At 51.4% G+C, this 16,568-nt stretch overlaps 1 protein-coding gene across 7 annotated transcripts in view; it reads left to right on the top strand.

The window, feature by feature from the left end:
• The window catches only part of COL22A1 (collagen type XXII alpha 1 chain), a 261,252-nt gene that overhangs the window by 136,154 nt on the left and 108,530 nt on the right, over positions 1-16,568 (top strand). For all 7 annotated transcript variants that reach the window (XR_007472957.1, XM_049700887.1, XM_049700886.1 and 4 more), the window contains one exon: positions 11,901-11,954. Coding sequence is in view for 6 of the 7 variants with exons in the window: in XM_049700887.1 (XP_049556844.1) it covers positions 11,901-11,954 (54 nt within the window). In the remaining variant the exon portion in view is untranslated. The remainder of the gene's footprint in view (positions 1-11,900; positions 11,955-16,568) is intronic.

Raw genomic sequence — 16,568 nt, 5'->3', positions numbered from 1 at the left:
AGGCAGCCCCTGGTGGTAGTGAGCTCATTGCCCTTGGAGGTTTTAGTTCAGAGTCCGGGTAACCTGACAGATGGGTGGAAGTGAGGGTGCTGGCATCTGGCAGAGGCTGCCGCAGTCCCGTGTATGGCTTCACATATGACCTGGAGATTCCATAGCTCAGTGAAGTAGATGGTGTCACAGATTTGCTGGGATTCACTCTGTCCAAGGTGGTTGGGCCCACTGATCACACTGTACATCTTCAGTTCTGAAGTGGGCTGACCTGTTTCTGTGACTCAGCACAGACTCCAACCTGTCCTTACCCACCAGTGAACTTCCTCTTTTGGTTTCCAAGCACCTCTGCATCCTGTAACAATCTTGAAATCTCAGGATTCTAAGAGGAGCTTATTGTGAAGGCTAGCTCTGGAGCATGGTAGGGTGTCATGAAGGCAGGGCGGGTGGGAGAAGTCACTTATCCTACTAGAAGACCTTGGATATGTCACCTCCCACTCAACATCACCAGCCCTGGCCTCAGTTTCACTGTCAGTCAGATGGGTCAAAGCTGGGTTGCCTTTGCCTCTGTATGGAGTGAGGATCCTGGACTTTGCAGCAAGATGCACCTGGGTTTGAAGCTCAGCTCTACTTCTCAGCAGCTGTGTGACCCTTTAAGACACCCAACCTCTCTGAGCCTCTTTACTTTGTTATGGTGGGAAGGCAACCCAGCTGGCTGAGTTGTTGTGAGAAAAAGTGCCCAGCACAGGGCCCTTGGTGGGCAGCAGGACGTGGCAGCTGTCACGGGACTCATTCTCCTGACACACTCATGCACAGTCTTAGGAGAAAACAGCAATCCTGTGCCTTATGTGACTGACGTTTAGATGACCCTTATCTCTTCTCGCCTTGAAGTGCTCCAAGTGTTACTTTTCCTGATACAGTGTTAGACGGTGAGTGGAACTCTTGATGCAAGGATGACTGCAAAGGTTTTTTGTTTTTCTTTAATCTATATCTTTATTTAATTGGCTCTTATTAAGCGGAGAGGGGACAAATCTTGCCTGGAGCTTGCTTGTCTAGGCCCACGCTTCCTCGGCCATGACTTCTTGGCACCCCAAAAAGTGTTCGTATGTTGTCCTTCCCAGAAACACCTCTAACCCCTAAGAGTAATAATACCAGCTACCCATGCAGCGGGGGCATGGGCCTTGGGGATTGGACACGTGCCCCAAGAGTGAAGATTTGAGGAGTAAAAGAGGGGGACCCAGAGAAGCAGTCAGGGTAGGACTGGGGTAGGGGTGCACATATTGAGTCGCTGAGCTCCATCTAAGTACCAGGCCTCCTGACAGTGCTGGGGAAGGGCTGCCGTCCCTCTGTCCATGGGCGGACAGCGGGCTCAGCCACCAGCGCCTCTCAGGGACGCACACACAGGACCGCGTGTCTCTAGGGCCTTCTTCCTTCCTCCCGTCTTCCCTTCTGTGCATCAGTCAGCCAGCAAAGCCCATGAGTGCCCTGGAAGCACAGGTGCTGCGCTAAATGCTCTGGGATCCCTGAAGAGATTATGGTCTCCGCCACCGGGAGCTCACAGCCCGTGGGACTTGAGACACATGAACAGTGAAGCCAGATGCCTCCGTGGGGACCAATAAAGACTGTAAGTGTAGAGAGGACAGAGGGAGCTCGGTGGAGAGAGGCCATGGGGCTGGGAACAGGGAGCGTGGTATTTGAGGCAGCCTCGCAGGAGTGAGCGGATTTCAGCAGGAACAGATGGGGACACTGAAGAGAGTAATTCAGACACAGGGAGGCCCCCCCCCCACCCGAGAGGACACTTGCTCACGTCCATCCGCTTTTATCCGGCTCCCCGGTCTCCAGCTCGGAAGCGCGTGTGTAAGTGGAAGGGCCACACACGTGGCTTTTACTTCAGCCTCTGCCAGCGTCCTACGAGGACCCTGGCCTGATTTCTCTTCTTTTTCTGTTTCTCTTGTCCTTTCCCATCTCTGCCATTTTTCTTCTACTAGCCCTTCTCCCATCCCTGCATCTTCTTTGCTCCCTTGTCCTTCCTTCCACAAATTCATTGGTTCAGCAAATATTTCTTCATCATTTACTGGGTGATGGGCATTGTTCTAGGCAAGTGGGGTCCTTCAGTGAGAAGAATAAAGATCCCTGCCTTCAAGATGCTTACATTCTGGTGGCAAGGAAAAGAATCGTGCTGATCAGCATTTAAATAAACAATTCTGGAAGAGCCACGGAGAAAGTCCTGTTCTGGCGGGTTCTCAGGAGGTGAGGGAGTTGGCTGTACGGGTAGCTGAGGGGAGAGCAGAGCAGGCAGAGGAAACAGCTAGAGCTAAGGCCCTGGGGCAGGCGGCTGCTTGTGTGTCAGCACAGAGGCCTGTGTGGCCAGAGCGAGCAAGGGCCCAGCATGGAGGAGGCGAAGTCCTAAAACTGGGAGCAGGTTCGTGTCGGGCCTCGTGGGCCATTGTGAGGGTCTTGGCTTTTACTGTGAGCGACGTGGGGCTGTTGAGTGTGTTCAAAACTGTTTTATTATGAAAAAAATTAAACATATACAAAAACAGAAAAGTGAAGTAACCCCCTTATCCCCCAAGCCCATTGCAGCGCTTGCCGAGTCACTGGCCAGTGGGTTTCACACCCTCACCCACTAGCACCCACTGCTGGGTGAGTTTGAAGCAATTTCAAACAGCATCACATTGCGTCTCTAAATATTTCAGCACGTACGTAAAAGAAACAAAACCTTAATACCGTCATCCCACCTAAATCTATGAAAAAGCTTCTTCGTGTATTCACTTTGGGTTCACCGTTTCCTGGACTGTCTCATACATTTCTGGTTGCAGTTTGTTCATACAGGATTTGGGGTGCAGACGTGGCGTGGCCCAGGTTACATTCTAAACGCATCCATCTGGCCACCGTGTTGAGAACAGACTGCAGCAGGAGGAGAGCGATTAGGGAGGGGATGATGGCAGTGACCCAAAGAGAAAGGGAAGAGGGCGTGGCCCAGACGGGGGTGGGGGGGTGGGCGTGGCTGGGAGGAGCGCCCGTCCTGGGCCAGGTGGTCTGCCAGGCAGGGGGACGCTGAAGCAGGGGCGGAGCCCTTGGCCTGAGAGACCCAGTGTCTAGCAGAGCAGGGTGAGCCGTGAGTCACAAGGCGGGGTGGTGAGGGTGTTAACAGAGGGTGTGCCGGGGCGCACAGGAGGGCTCCTCTCGCATCCTGCCTCCTCCAGCGAATGGGGTACGATGGCCAAGCGTGTCCCTGGGGACCCCGTCCCTCCAGTGTCATTGGTGATCTCCTGACTTGAGCTGCTCCATCCCGGGGGTGTTGCTCCTCAGTGGCTTTACCTGTGGACAGACGACAGAGACAAACGGTGATGTTGGCGTGGGCTGGGGGGCAGCTTCCTGTTCAGTCAGCCTGTGGCTGAGTCAGGAAAGCCTGAGACAGGATGATGACTGATTCAAAACAGTATCCCTCTCCCCACACTGTGACCTGCCGTTCCCTGCTTCAATTGAAACGTCACTCTGAGAGCTGCTAATGTCAGCGCTCAGGCTGTGACAAGAGAAGAGACGAGAAGTGACAAGCCTCAGAGACCTGGGAATTGAGATACTGAGACTAAAACACGGGGCGGGGAAAGGGATCCGGGCCCTTTATTTTAGAGATTAGCAACCGGCAGACAGTGTAATCTGTGGCGAGGTGAATGCATTCATTTTGGACAAAGCTGGTATTTTTCCACAATGACATAGTGAAAGGGGAGGGGCAGGAGCCAGGCACCCTCTTCCCCACCCCACCCCCACCCCCATCCCCACCCCCTTCCCCACGCCCACCCCCACCCCCATCCCCACCCCCTTCCCCACCCCCATCTTGCAGAGCCCATAGCCCTGGGAGATGGTTGCTGCCCCCTGAGGCGGGTGTTAGGCATTCATTGCCCCACTGCTTCCTGCCTTAGGTGGAGGTAGAGAAGGTACTCAAGCCTTTCTGAGGTTCAGATTTCCTCCTGCTTGTCTGAGCAGGGCGTTGGGGCCCGGGAGTGCTGTCTCTCGGCTGGAGCGGGCACTGCTACAAGTGCATCTGAACCCTGAATGATCCAAAGCAGAACCAGCCTGGCTCCAGGCTCCTGAGGCGCTTGGACACTCAAAAGCTTGCACGAGGTTGATTTTTCAAAAAAAAAAACAAAGAACTCTTGTGCCCTAATCATCCACCCCAAAATAGACATCCTGTCACTCTCACACCAGCCTATTTTAATTTTCTGTAGAGGACTTATATTTTTCTTATTTGAGAATTTGTTTTTGTTATCTCCACTAAAATGTAAGTCTGTAAGAACATTATTTTTGTATTTGTAGCACTTAGAGGAGTGCCTCACATTTATAAAAACATGTGTTTTTATACCTGCATTAAAATAAACATGAAAATATATATAAGCATATAAAATATGCATAAATGTATAATGTCATTCATGAGCATCAGATACAGTTAGTGTGCAAGAGTGAATGGATCACAGCTGAGTGCTGCTTTCTGGGGGCTGACACACTTGGGTGGTGTGGGGAGAACAGGACCCAGCACTGGACATCTGGCCACCTGGGTTCTGACCTTCGACAGAGAATGTCCAACTTGTTTTTTTAACGTTTTCACCACCTTTACCCATTTCATCCACCTCCTACCCGTGTCTCCTCTGTCAACCACCAATCTGTTCGCTCTACCTACGAGTTCAGTTTTCTTTTAGATCCCATATCATAAGTGAGATTATACGGTACCGTGTCTTTCTCTGTCTGACGTATTGCACTTAGCATGACGCCCTCGAGGCTCATCCTTGTTGCATATGGCACAGTGTCCTTCTCTTTATGGCTGTCTGCTGTTCTCTTGTATGTGTACCACTATTTCTTTATCCGTTGTTGCGTCCCGGGGCACTTAGGGGCCTTCCATGGCTTGGCTGTTGTAAATGATGCTGCAGTGAACATGGGGGTGCATGTGTCTTTTCAAGGGAGTGTTTTCATTTTCCTTGGGTAAATACCCAGCATTGGGGTTGCTGGATCATGTGGTAGTTCCTTTTTTTTTTTTTTTGACCAACCTCCATACTGTTCTCCATTGTGGCTGCACTAATTTACATTCCCCCCAACAGTGCACAGGGCTTCCCTCTTCTCCACACCCTCTCCAGCACTTGTTGTTCCTTGTCTTTTGGTAATAGCCACTCTAACGCGTGTGAGGTTACGTCTAATTGTGGTTTTGGTTTGCATCTCCCTGATGGTTAGTGATGTTGAGCACCCCTTCATGTGCCTGTTGGTCATCTGGACGCGTCTAGAGTGCTCAGTTTTGAAGAAAAACACTTGGTTTCTTTAGTACCTTTACTGTTACTTGGCCTTCATCTTGCTCTGTGGTCCTAGTCACACCTAAAATAGCCTAGATATCTTCTTTCCTCTCTGGACAAAAAGGAGGGGAAAAAAGTTTTGCTTAAGAGAGTTCCATGTTGTCAGACATTTAAACAATGTAAAATTTGGAATGTTTAAGCTAGAGAATCATCATGGTGGAAGGAATCTCTGAGATCGACAGTGAGAAATTTAATGTCCAGAAATACTAAATGACCTAACTGCTCAAGGTTGCTCAGGGCTTTGTCACTGCCCCTCCCGCAAGCTGGGGACAGCCTCTTTGGTTCCTCTGATCATTCTCTTAATATCTTCTGTCTTCTCTTCTCTCTTATCAAGAGGTGAGAACCGAAGAAGGGACACTATGAGATATGGTGCTCCCCTTCTTCCTAGAGATGCAGTGATCACCACATGTCTCTTGCTGGGCCTGACTGTGTCAGTTGCTTTAAAAACATATGTTAAGGGCTTCCCTGGTGGCGCAGTGGTTGAGAGTCCGCCTGCCGATGCAGGGAACGCGGGTTCGTGCCCCGGTCCGGGAAGATCCCACATGCCGCGGAGCGGCTGGGCCTGTGAGCCATGGCCGCTGAGCCTGTGCGTCCGGAGCCTGTGCTCCGCAACGGGAGAGGCCACAACAGTGAGAGGCCCGCGTACCGCAAAAAAAAAAAAAAAAAACATGTTAAAAACAGAACCTCTACACGTATAGAACTAATATAAGGTAGGAAGGAAATGATATTGGTTGAATTGTCATTGCATAGCAAGCACTTAGGTTTTTTCTTTTGTTTTTTTTTTTTTGCACACATGTTTCTCACTTAATTCTCACAAGGATCCTATGAAGTCTGGCAGTTTTAATCCCATTCTGCAAACGAGGAAACCAAGACTTGAAGGTATAAATCAGATTATCCAGCGTCACACAGATTATAAACGGTGAGGCAGGGATTAGAACTCAGGCTGTCCTGGCTCCAGACCTTTCCTGTTTTTGCTTTAGAATGGTGTGTGTGTGTCCACTTACACACCAGAATTCTAAACTGGACACTAGCAGTCCTTTCGGCGGAAGCCTTGGAGAGACCCAGGACCCCTTGTAACTGCCAGTGTGTGTTCTGAAGGATGCCCTGAGCTCCTGTCACTTTAATCTCTGGCTTCTGCCCTTGGAGCCGAGGGTCTTCCGTGGCTGCAGCGCTCAGGCCATCCGCCCTGATTTCTAGTAGATGTGAGAGAGAGAAACACTAGTGGTCTTTTGGGAGTGGCAGCCGGGGTTGAATGTGTTTTACTTTTCCATTTGTAAAGCCTTTTTTCCTGCCTTTCTCTGCTCTGCCAGATGGTAATGGCATCATTTGGCTCGCAGGCCACTGTTGGATGCCTTTCGTGGCGTGCAGCCAGGTTTATTTCAGGACCCTCTAGGTTTTCTCTGAGCACCTGGTTTCAGCTCTAACCGGTAGAAAATAATCACGTTTGGCATTTGGAGGCATGGAGAACAGGGACTGAGCAAAAAGACCATACGGCTCATATTAGAACCACTTGCACAAGCAATCCTTTCATCGGGTAATGGCCCCTCGCACGGCTGTGTTAACGCGTCCTGGCTGGGAAGGAATTGCTCTTTTGAATTTATAGGCTTCCCTCTTCTCCACAGACAGACAGGCAGCCTCAGAAATACTGGTCTCGCTCAGCATCCTGGCATCCAGAAGGGCTTGAAATATCCGCCCTTGTGATAAATTACAAACATTTATCCAGACGTTGTGTCGGCTAGCAGTTTAAAAGAGCAGAAAAGGAAAAAGACAAGGAACCGGCTTATTGTTAACAAACAGTTCTGTATTGCTGCAGACCTTGGCGCTGGCCAGCACATCTCAAATCCCCACACCCAAGTATGGGTGCAAAATGCAGAGGGTACATAGCTGCTGCTACATCCACCAGTAGCTTTACCATCACCACCAGTAACATTATCACCATCACCATCACCACCATTACCATCAGCACCACTTCCATCACTAGTACCATCACCATCAGCACCATCGTCAACTCCACCGTCACCACCACCAGCAGCACCATAATCACCACCATCAACACATCAACACCTCCACCATCACTATCACCTCCACCGCCACCATTACCTCTACCACCACCACCAGCAGCACCACCACCACTACATGTTTCTTAATGTCAGATCCTGTGCTAAGCACTTTGTGGACATTATCTTATTTAATCTCCGTGGCACTGCTGGGAGGTGGTGGTTTTGAAACCAACTCTGCTTGACATGTGGTCTCTCACCGACGCCGGGGACTCAGAAGAGCAGAATTCTGCTGTTACCATTTCTTCTTCATCAGAGCCTCCGTCATCTTCCTTCTCATTCTCATAACTATCTATTACATCTGCGTGACGCTTTGTTATGCTTTTTAAATCACTTTCTCAAATATTGAATTATTTCTTCTGCTACTGTCTTTTCAGATAATTACAATGATTATAATTTTCCACATGAGGAAACTAAGATTCAGCAAGTTTTAAATGGCTTGCCCGTCCTCATCTACCTCAGATTTAGAACTCTTTTTCTTATAATATTGTAGAGGAAAGGGGTTGGGAAAAGAACATAGAGAATCCCTTTGATCACAGTGAGTGACCGAGTCCTTGCAACTACTTACTTAGAGCTTTATGCCCCATCCCTGGCGATTCTAGCTCACGAGCTCTTGGGTGACACCAGGGAATGCGTCTCAAATATGTTTTTGCCCTACTTTGCCATTATTTCTCATCATTGCTGGGACTTCATGGAGGAGGTGGCACTGGACTGGGCTAGGACTTTGACAAGTTGAGATGGAGCATGTGTCCTACAGACAGGTGGCTTGGTGGGCCGAGTTCCAGAGGCCAGGAGTCCTTGGGGTCTTTGGGGCCAGGCTAAGCAGCCCACGTGAGCTGTTGCTTAGGGTTGGGAACATGGCCACTGGATGCGAGACTGAAAAGGCATGTCAGAATCACGTGGTCTGTCAATTTCCAAATAAAACTCAGATGTTATGTCTTTTAGATAAGGAGGCGGCAAGTAACTTGGACAGAGCTTCTTTCCTCCTTATGGAAGAATAACCTGCCGGCACAGCTTGGCTCAGGGGCAGGGCACGTGACCGGGGTCAGCTCTCGTGGCTGTGGCTGCAGGAGGGGAGGGAGGAGAGCTCTGAGAGTCACCGGGGCAGCTCCGGACACTGTGGGTAGAGGAGATGTGAGCGCAGGTGCTGGAGCTGGACAGAGCCGTTACCGTGATATTTCTCTGGGTGATGCCCCTTTATGGATGGTCCACGAACCGTATGCCTTTCTTGGGGGAGAGGCTGCCTTGTGACACTGCCGCGATCACGAATCTCTGATGCTTTTCTCTTCCTCTGGCCTCTTGCCATCATCTTGCTTTTTTCCTTCTTGCTGAAAATCTAACACTCGGGATGTCTGCTCCTCTGGACGCACTGCTTTGCATTTCTGTGTCTCCTACCACACCTCTCCGACCTGCCCGTAATTCTCCTTTTTCAGGTCCATTTTACTGACTTCCCTGGCATTGGAGAACCTCCTGACTCCATGCCCTCTGCACATTTCCTTATCGTCTCAGGTGTTCGTCTTCTGAGCATTAGTGTGTCATTACATACAGTCCCCAAGCTCCAGCAGAGCGAAGAGCTGCTGAGAACTCATACATCCCTCAAACAGTGGCGGGTCCTCTGCAAGAGGGAAACTGCAGCTGCGTCCCCTAGCAGATGTGGCCGCTTTAGTTAGTGATTCTGCTCAGTCACAGCCCAGACCTTCTCATCCCTTCGTCTTCCATCTGGTCCTTGCTTACCAACCGCTAAATGTTCTAGCCCTTCATTGCTTTCAGCCTCTCCTCCAAACGTCTCTGGCGTGGGTTCTGAATTCTGATGACTACTCACCAGGCCGTTTTGCTGACCTCGAAGGGAAGTGGTTTATCCATCTTGGAAATAACGCTGTGGCATAACTTGGAAGCGGGTGGAGGGGGTGTCCGTCTAGATAGAAAATTGAAGAGGTCTTGTTTCCATTCGCTGAGGAAGGGGAGCTGGCCATTCTCAGCTCTCTCATGGTCAGCTCCCGATGATTTCAGTAATCAGAGCAGGACGGATGCCCAGACGGACTCCTCCTGGGCTCGGCTCCCTTCTGAAGGTGTCTGTGACTGCATTTTGAATTTTACCTGACAAGCGTCGAGGAACTCATCCTGACCTAGACCTGATCGCGCCTTCCGGGCTGATGTGCTCCAGCTCAAGGGGTGCAGGCCCAGGGGCCTCTCAATCAGACCCCCTCACTCTCTCTGCAAGTCTGCCAACGGCTTTCCTCCCTAACAGCCCTTCTCTCTACCCTCTCATGGCTGTTCCCACTGCCACTGTCCCGGCTCAGGACCACATCAGTCCCGAAGGGACGAGTTACACATCCAGCCCGCGAATGTTCATTGAGTCTCCACCACGCGGCGGGCCTTGTCCTGGGCCCGTGGATGTAGCACTGAAGAAAAGCAGAGCCAGTCCTTGTTTTCAGACGAGCATCCCAGTGGGTAGACGGGCAGTTGGCAGGTACGAACGTCAACAGTGTATGTGGTGGTGATAGAAACAAAGGGAAATACAGCGGGGCAGGGAGAGAGGGCGGGATGGGGACCGCGGTCAGAGAAGGCATTCGGGTGAGGGGGACGTCTGGCAGAGACCAGATGGAATTGAGGGATGGAGCCATGTGGGCACCTGGGAACCAGCATTCCAGGCAGAAGCACCTGGAAGGGGCCTCTTGGGGCAGGTTTTGGGTGGAGGCGCCCCAGGACCGCTCCCTGGGCTCAGCACCGACTACGCACTCCCAAGACATGGTGGCGGGGAGGGGAGGGAAAAAGGTGGGATCCACGGGACCCCGGAGGGCTGGGCTGGCACGGTCCAAGGTCGTAAAGACACCTTCCCTCTGGGGATGGGGGAGCACACGGGGACAAACCAGAGTGTCCAGTGGCAGAGACAGGAGAGGGCCAGGGTTTCAGAAAGAGAGAAGGAGCTGACGTCGTCTAGCTCCTGTAATCTAGCAGTCTAGACTATTATAGAGATATTTTGTAGAACTTTAGTCATCTTCAGAGCCCTGGGAAGTAAGAGTCACATGTACAGGCTCCAGCACACACAGATCTGGGGCTGAATCTTAACCCCGTCACATTCTAGCTGTGTCACATGTGAGACTTGACTCTGAACCTGTTTCCACACCTCCCAGTGGGACTGAGAACACCTGCGTCACAGGGGCGTCCTGCAGAGTAAAGACGTAACGGAAATGTGGGAAACCCCAAAAGAGGGTGTGACACAAAACAGGTACTCAAGGAATGCGGTTCTCATTCAGAGTCTTGTTTTACTTTACATTTCTGACTGCAGTGCTTTGACGTCATGAGAACAACTGTGAGCAAAAGAAAGCAAACAGACGGGCCTTCCATCATTCACATTCCGCTGTAATACAACGCACGCTGTGTGCTGTGTAGCTAAGCAGCACACACCTCACCCCTGTTCAAAGGGATAGACTCTGAGGCTTAGTGAGACAGGTCACTCGCACAGGATGACCCGCTGGGGTCCTGCACAGCAGTGTGGAGTCTAACAGCAGAAGAGCAGAAATGGTCCAGATGACCTACCTGCCCAGAGTTGAAATGTATCACGTTTCATCCTTATGGTGAAAACCATGTAGCTGTGGAAAGGAATGGAGTGGCTCTCCACGTGCTGATACAGGATGCATCTGGGTTAAATTGTTAAGTGAAAAAAACCTAGTTTATCAGTAGATTGAATGATATGCTACAGTTTGTAAAGAAAAAAAGGGGGAGAGGGAGAGAGTGTGTGTGTGTGTGTGTGTGTGTGTGTGTGTGTGTGTGCGCAAAGCTTACCTAAACATAAAATGCCTCTGGAAAGATTAGCCAACATCTGGTAGGATTATTTGCTTTCAAGGAAAGGGACTGAGTGGCAGGGGACAGGATAAGGACATTTTTCTCAGGTAAACCTTGCTGTACTTTTTGAATTTGGGGCCATGTGTTACCAAAATCATCCAAGTTACAGAGCCGGCATGCAAAGGGGAGTGTCCCTGACTCCAGACTTCTTCCCAATCCCACACTGCTTCCCCTAGGGCATCCCGAGGGGGACGGGCTGTTATCAGGGAGTCTGCCCCAGACGTGCCATTAGACGGGCTCCGGGCGCTGCCTGCCTGTTAATTTTGGCTGCTGCTTTTTTTTTTTTTTTTAACATCTTTATTGGAGTATAATTGCTTTACAATGGTGTGTTAGTTTCTGCTTTATAAGAAAGTGAATCAGCTATACATATACATATATCCCCATATCCCCTCCCTCTTGCGTCTCCCTCCCACCCTCCCTATCCCACCCCTCTAGGTGGTCACAAAGCACCGAGCTGATCTCCCTGTGCTATGCGGCTGCTTCCCACTAGTTATCTATTTTACGTTTGGTAGTGTATATATGTCCATGCCTCTCTCTCACTTTGTCCCAGCTTACCCTTCTCCCTCCCCATATCCTCATGTCCATTCTCTAGTAGGTCTGTGTTTTTACTCCTGTCTTACCCCTGGGTTCTACATGACCTTTTTTTTTTTTTTCTTAAATTCCATATCAGGGAAAGAAAGGTGAGACCGGCCCTCCTGGAATCCCTGGATTGCTGGGGCAGCAGGTAATTACTGTCTTTAAATCCTCTTCCTAGCAACACTGCTTGCTCTGGTTGAATAAGTGATGGGGTAACGATTCTCAGGTTGTAACCAGAATCTTGCATGGTCACCGCATCAGAGCATTAAAAAGAATGTTCAGTGGGACACTCGCCCTCCCTCTGCCCCTTGCTCCCCCTGCCTCCCATCTCAGGTGCTGGGAGAATGGCCATTTGGTCTCCTGGAGGGGTTTAGGCCTGGAGGAGGGCAGACCCTCATCTCCTCCCCCTGCCCCTCCTCGCCTCGCTCCCCCTCCGCTTTCAGACTCAGCTCTGGTGTAACGTCCTCTGGCCCCAGGCTTCGTCCAGCTCCCCACTCCCACACAGCCTCACGTGTGCTGTCCTTGTGGCCCCCTGTGGACCTCCACAGCCAGCCCGCCAGGTGGGCAGACTCGGGGTCACCTCATTTCACAGACGAGGGGTGAGCCTCGCAGATGCACAGAGACTCGCTCGGGGCCATGCGCCGCTCAGCAGACACCTCCCCCCCTCCCAGGCCCCCTCATCTGTGTGTGTCACTTGAGCACCCCCTGCCTCCGACACATACACCTTAGTGTGGACAGAGCAAGGCGCCCGGCACTGGAGGCCGGAGCTCCCTTCATTCTCCCTTTGCCCCTTGCACCAAAGCTCGCCACCCAGTCCCCAGCCCCAGCCTCCCCCGGAGCAGGGTTGGTAAATCCTGGGGAAGCAGTGTGCTGGGGGGGAAGCCCAGTTGTGGGGGCGGGGGCGGGGGAGGTTAGGAGGTTAGAGTCCCAGCCCTCGGCCCCTTTCTGGCTGTGGCGTCTTGGACAAGTCACTTTACCTTCTGAACTTCAACCTCATCATTTGTCACAAATACCAAGAAAAGTAAAAGGGGAGGGCGATTCGAAGAGAAGATGAGGGGATGTGACCCGGGTGATGGCGGGGGGTCCCGGAGGAGCAGAGAGCACCGGGCAGGGTGCTGTCCTGTCCTCCTGGGTGTGGTGGCCGCAGGCAGGCAGGCAGGCAGGTGGGATCACTAAGGGCTCGTCCACGGGCCGCCCCTGTGCTGCGGTAAATGGTCGGCTCCGGCGCCCGCCTGTTCCGGGCCGTCTCCACCTCCGTGCCCGAGTCCCATGGTGTTGACCACACTGTCCTTTGACATTGTCGGGGAGGCACCCCCCAGAGGACACTGCTAACTGCACTTCCAAAACCCGCTTTTCCCACGCTGACACGGGAGGTGTGTGACGGGCACCCCGCACACGAATCTCAGGCTTCATTTCAGTCCCTCGCGTCTGGGTTAGGCTGCAGCCCGGGCTGAGGGCCTGTAAGGTCAGCCATTACTCACCGTCTTCTAAAGATTACACATTCACTGGCATTTTGATGTTCATAGTGAAAGAGTGTTTTTGCATTTGTTTTATGACCTTGCTTTCCAGTGAGCAAAGCTTGTGTGTTTCAAAAATTCACCATAAGCCCAGCTCCGTCAAATCGCTTTAAGTTACAGATTTTTTTCCCTATAAATTTTTGTTGACTACTTTGGAAAATATATTTCTTTCTTTCATTTTTAATTTTGAAACCATTTTCCTTCAGCAAATTTTGGCTGAATGCCAGGCATTGAGCTGGGGCTGTGGATAAAAACGCAATCAGCTTTCCCACAGCAGGGGTTTTGCCAGAAATAGGGCGCCCGATGTATTCGGGGATCTCAGTGGTTCAGAACCAACGTAGAGTGTATAATATGTCCTACCTGGCACCCCGCGTTGGATCACCACCCGATGGACGCGAAGCTGCGTTCAAGCCCACCACGCCCACACTGAGAGCAGTGTTTCCCCGGTGGATCACTGCCCATCTCTGTAATTCCCCCTTCCTGACATATCTGAATGCTCACCTTCCCTGGGCCTGGCCACGGTTTTCTTCTGCTTGCCATCCGTGCATTTGTTCATTATTGGTTCACTCACTCAGCAGGTGTTTACTAAATACCCGCCGTGTGCAGATTCAGCTCTGGCGACGGGAAACCTAGCAGCCACTGTCCGTGCCCAGAGGAGCCAGATGTCACGGGGCAGAAAGAGATGCACATAGAGTCTGACAGTCCTCTGAGCTGAGTCCTGGGAGAGGTGTATTCAGAGCTCTGGCTCTGGGGGAGAGGTCGTCAGCCTCTCTCGGGCCCAGAGGAGGGTCCCTACGCTGATCTGGAAAATCAAGGTTGGCTCTGTTGCAGCAGAAACTAAGTCATATGGTTTCCTGCTCTGATGAGAAGAGGGTAGAGGGCACATATGTTTAGTGTCTGCTCTTGTCAAACACTCTCCTTGGTGTTCATATATAATCGTGTATGTAACCACCTGTAATAACCACCTGTGAGAAAGCAATGCTTAGTCCATTTACAGTCTAAAGAAATTGAGCTCAGAGTTTAATTAGCTTTGCTTGTAACGGGAAGAGCCAGCACTGCGGCCTCAGAGTGAGCCAAGCCCCGGGCGGCTGGCATTCTAGAAGATGCTTTTGGTGCCTCTTTCAAGATGAAAATTTTCACCTGCTGGAATGTTTTAGACTCAGTATACACATTCTACGTGGTAGCTCCTGTATCCTGGCAGCCTAGGAAAAGTGGAAATCTGTGTCTGGTCTGGGCAACTATTTATGCAAAGACGGTGCTGCAGTCAGGATGGCAGGAAGCCTCTTGAGTTGGTGAGGACACAGCCAGGGAAGGGGCCAACCCCAGACGGCTGAGTGGGTTCAAGGTCCTGGGCCTCTACACAGGAACCCTGCTGAGGGGGGCAGTCATCGTGCCCCTGGAGTTACATACTGAGAGAAGGACTCACAGTCAGGAACAACTTCCGGAAAAAGCAAACATTACCGTCACGCAGGGAGTGTGATTGCCGTGCTAATCTATGCAAGTAATTTTCATTCATCTTCAAATTCCATCCAGTTTTATAAATCTACTCCAACTGGAACTTGGTGGTTATTAGGAATAGTTATTTGCCATTCCATTATTAATAATGATAATTGGGTTAATTGGTTATTTATACATCATCACTGTAATCACTGAGCACATTAAGTAGCTGTTTAGCCACCATCGTATTAAGGAGGATCAAACGTTCTATTAATAATAAGTAGACTTATCGGTTAATTGATAGTCATTAGTTTTTTTATTAGTAATAATTAAAGCAGTTATTTTGTTGTTAACATTTAGATCTATTGGCTCATTTGTCACTCTCTTTCATAATTAGATGAATGGGTTATTTAGGTATTTTTATTGATGATAAAAAGAGAAGAGGGTGCAAACCTCCCATGAGCTGAGCTGGTGTCACGCACACCTTCGTTAATCCAGCCATACGAGGCCACCCCTCTTTTTTTATCACTCTCTCCTGTCTGCGTTTAATTCTGCAGTAGCCCTTCCCCGAGCTGCAGCCCCTGGGCAGCTCCACCCGGTGCCTCAGACACTCGCATCAAACACTCAGCCTTCTTCAGCAGGACGGCTGGTGCCCACCCCGTCCAGGTGCGCTCCCCGCCGCAGCGTCCCCGCCTCGGCAAAGGGCCCCATCACCTATCCAGTCCTTCAGGGTCGTCCTCGTCCCTTTGCTCCACACACCCGACCTGCTGTGGAGTCTTGTCCACTTCTCCTTCCAAACACAACCAAGTCAGATGGGCTCTCGCTGTCCCGATTCCAAAGCCCAGATCCCAGCCATCCTGGCCCCCAGCCCTGAAGCAACGCACCTGCCTCCCAGCTGCCCCCTCCCACTGCAGCACCCCACCACCTTCCCCGGGGCCCTTTCCCCGTCCCCTGCTCACTTCACTCCTTCACACTGACCCCGTCGGTCCTGCTGACGCACGGAGGTCCATCCAGTCTCAGGCCCCTGAACCCACTGTTCTCCCTTCCCCGGACTTTCTGCCCACTCAGTTCTCAGCTTAAACGTGGCCCCTTCTGCGGGGCCTGCCTTGACCAGCCCCAGCTAGGACAGCCCCTCAGTTACAGTCACGCTGACTTCAACCCTAGGACTTCCAGTCCCAAAATTGTCCCTTCGCTTGCTTCCGCACTTGTTCTCTCTGTCATCGCAGCCCCCTCACCCGCTTCTAACGCCTCCAGGGCCTGACAAGCCACATCCTGCATCCTGGCTTGTGGGAGCGCCCTGCACAGAGCGGGCGGTGGCCCAGGACTTGAGGGATCCGCCTGCCCCCCGCCACCTCCCTCCTCCGCGTTTCTACCTCCACTCCTAATACTCTTTCCTCGGGAAACGGTGATTGAACATCGTCCCTCTGCCCTGCGAATAAACTGCTGAACAAAACCGGACACGGCCTCTGCCCTCCTGGGCCTTGAAATCCAGTGGGAAAATGCTGGGCGCTCCCTGGTTCTGTTTTTTGAAGTTATTTCCCACTCTTCATACTTTATCCCTAAAGCTTGGGAGAAAATTTAGCAGTCAGTTTGTCCAATTTTTACAGCTGCTTTTTAAAAATAAAAGCCACACGTATGAACTAGACAGATGCAAAGCCCCCCTGGTTGACGTACAGGTGGGAGCTCAGGAGAGTCTCCCTCAACACACGCACGCAGGACGTGCCTCCGGACACAAGTCCTTGGAGCCCTGGTTTCCGCCTGGTCCGCGCACAACGTCTGCATCAGTGATGAGCGGAGGGTGCCTTGCC

This window comes from Orcinus orca, chromosome 17 (assembly GCF_937001465.1).
Source record: "Orcinus orca chromosome 17, mOrcOrc1.1, whole genome shotgun sequence".
NCBI classification, from domain to species: Eukaryota; Metazoa; Chordata; class Mammalia; order Artiodactyla; family Delphinidae; genus Orcinus; species Orcinus orca.
Note: the sequence above shows the minus strand (reverse complement) of the source record. Positions and strands in the feature narration are given on the sequence as shown.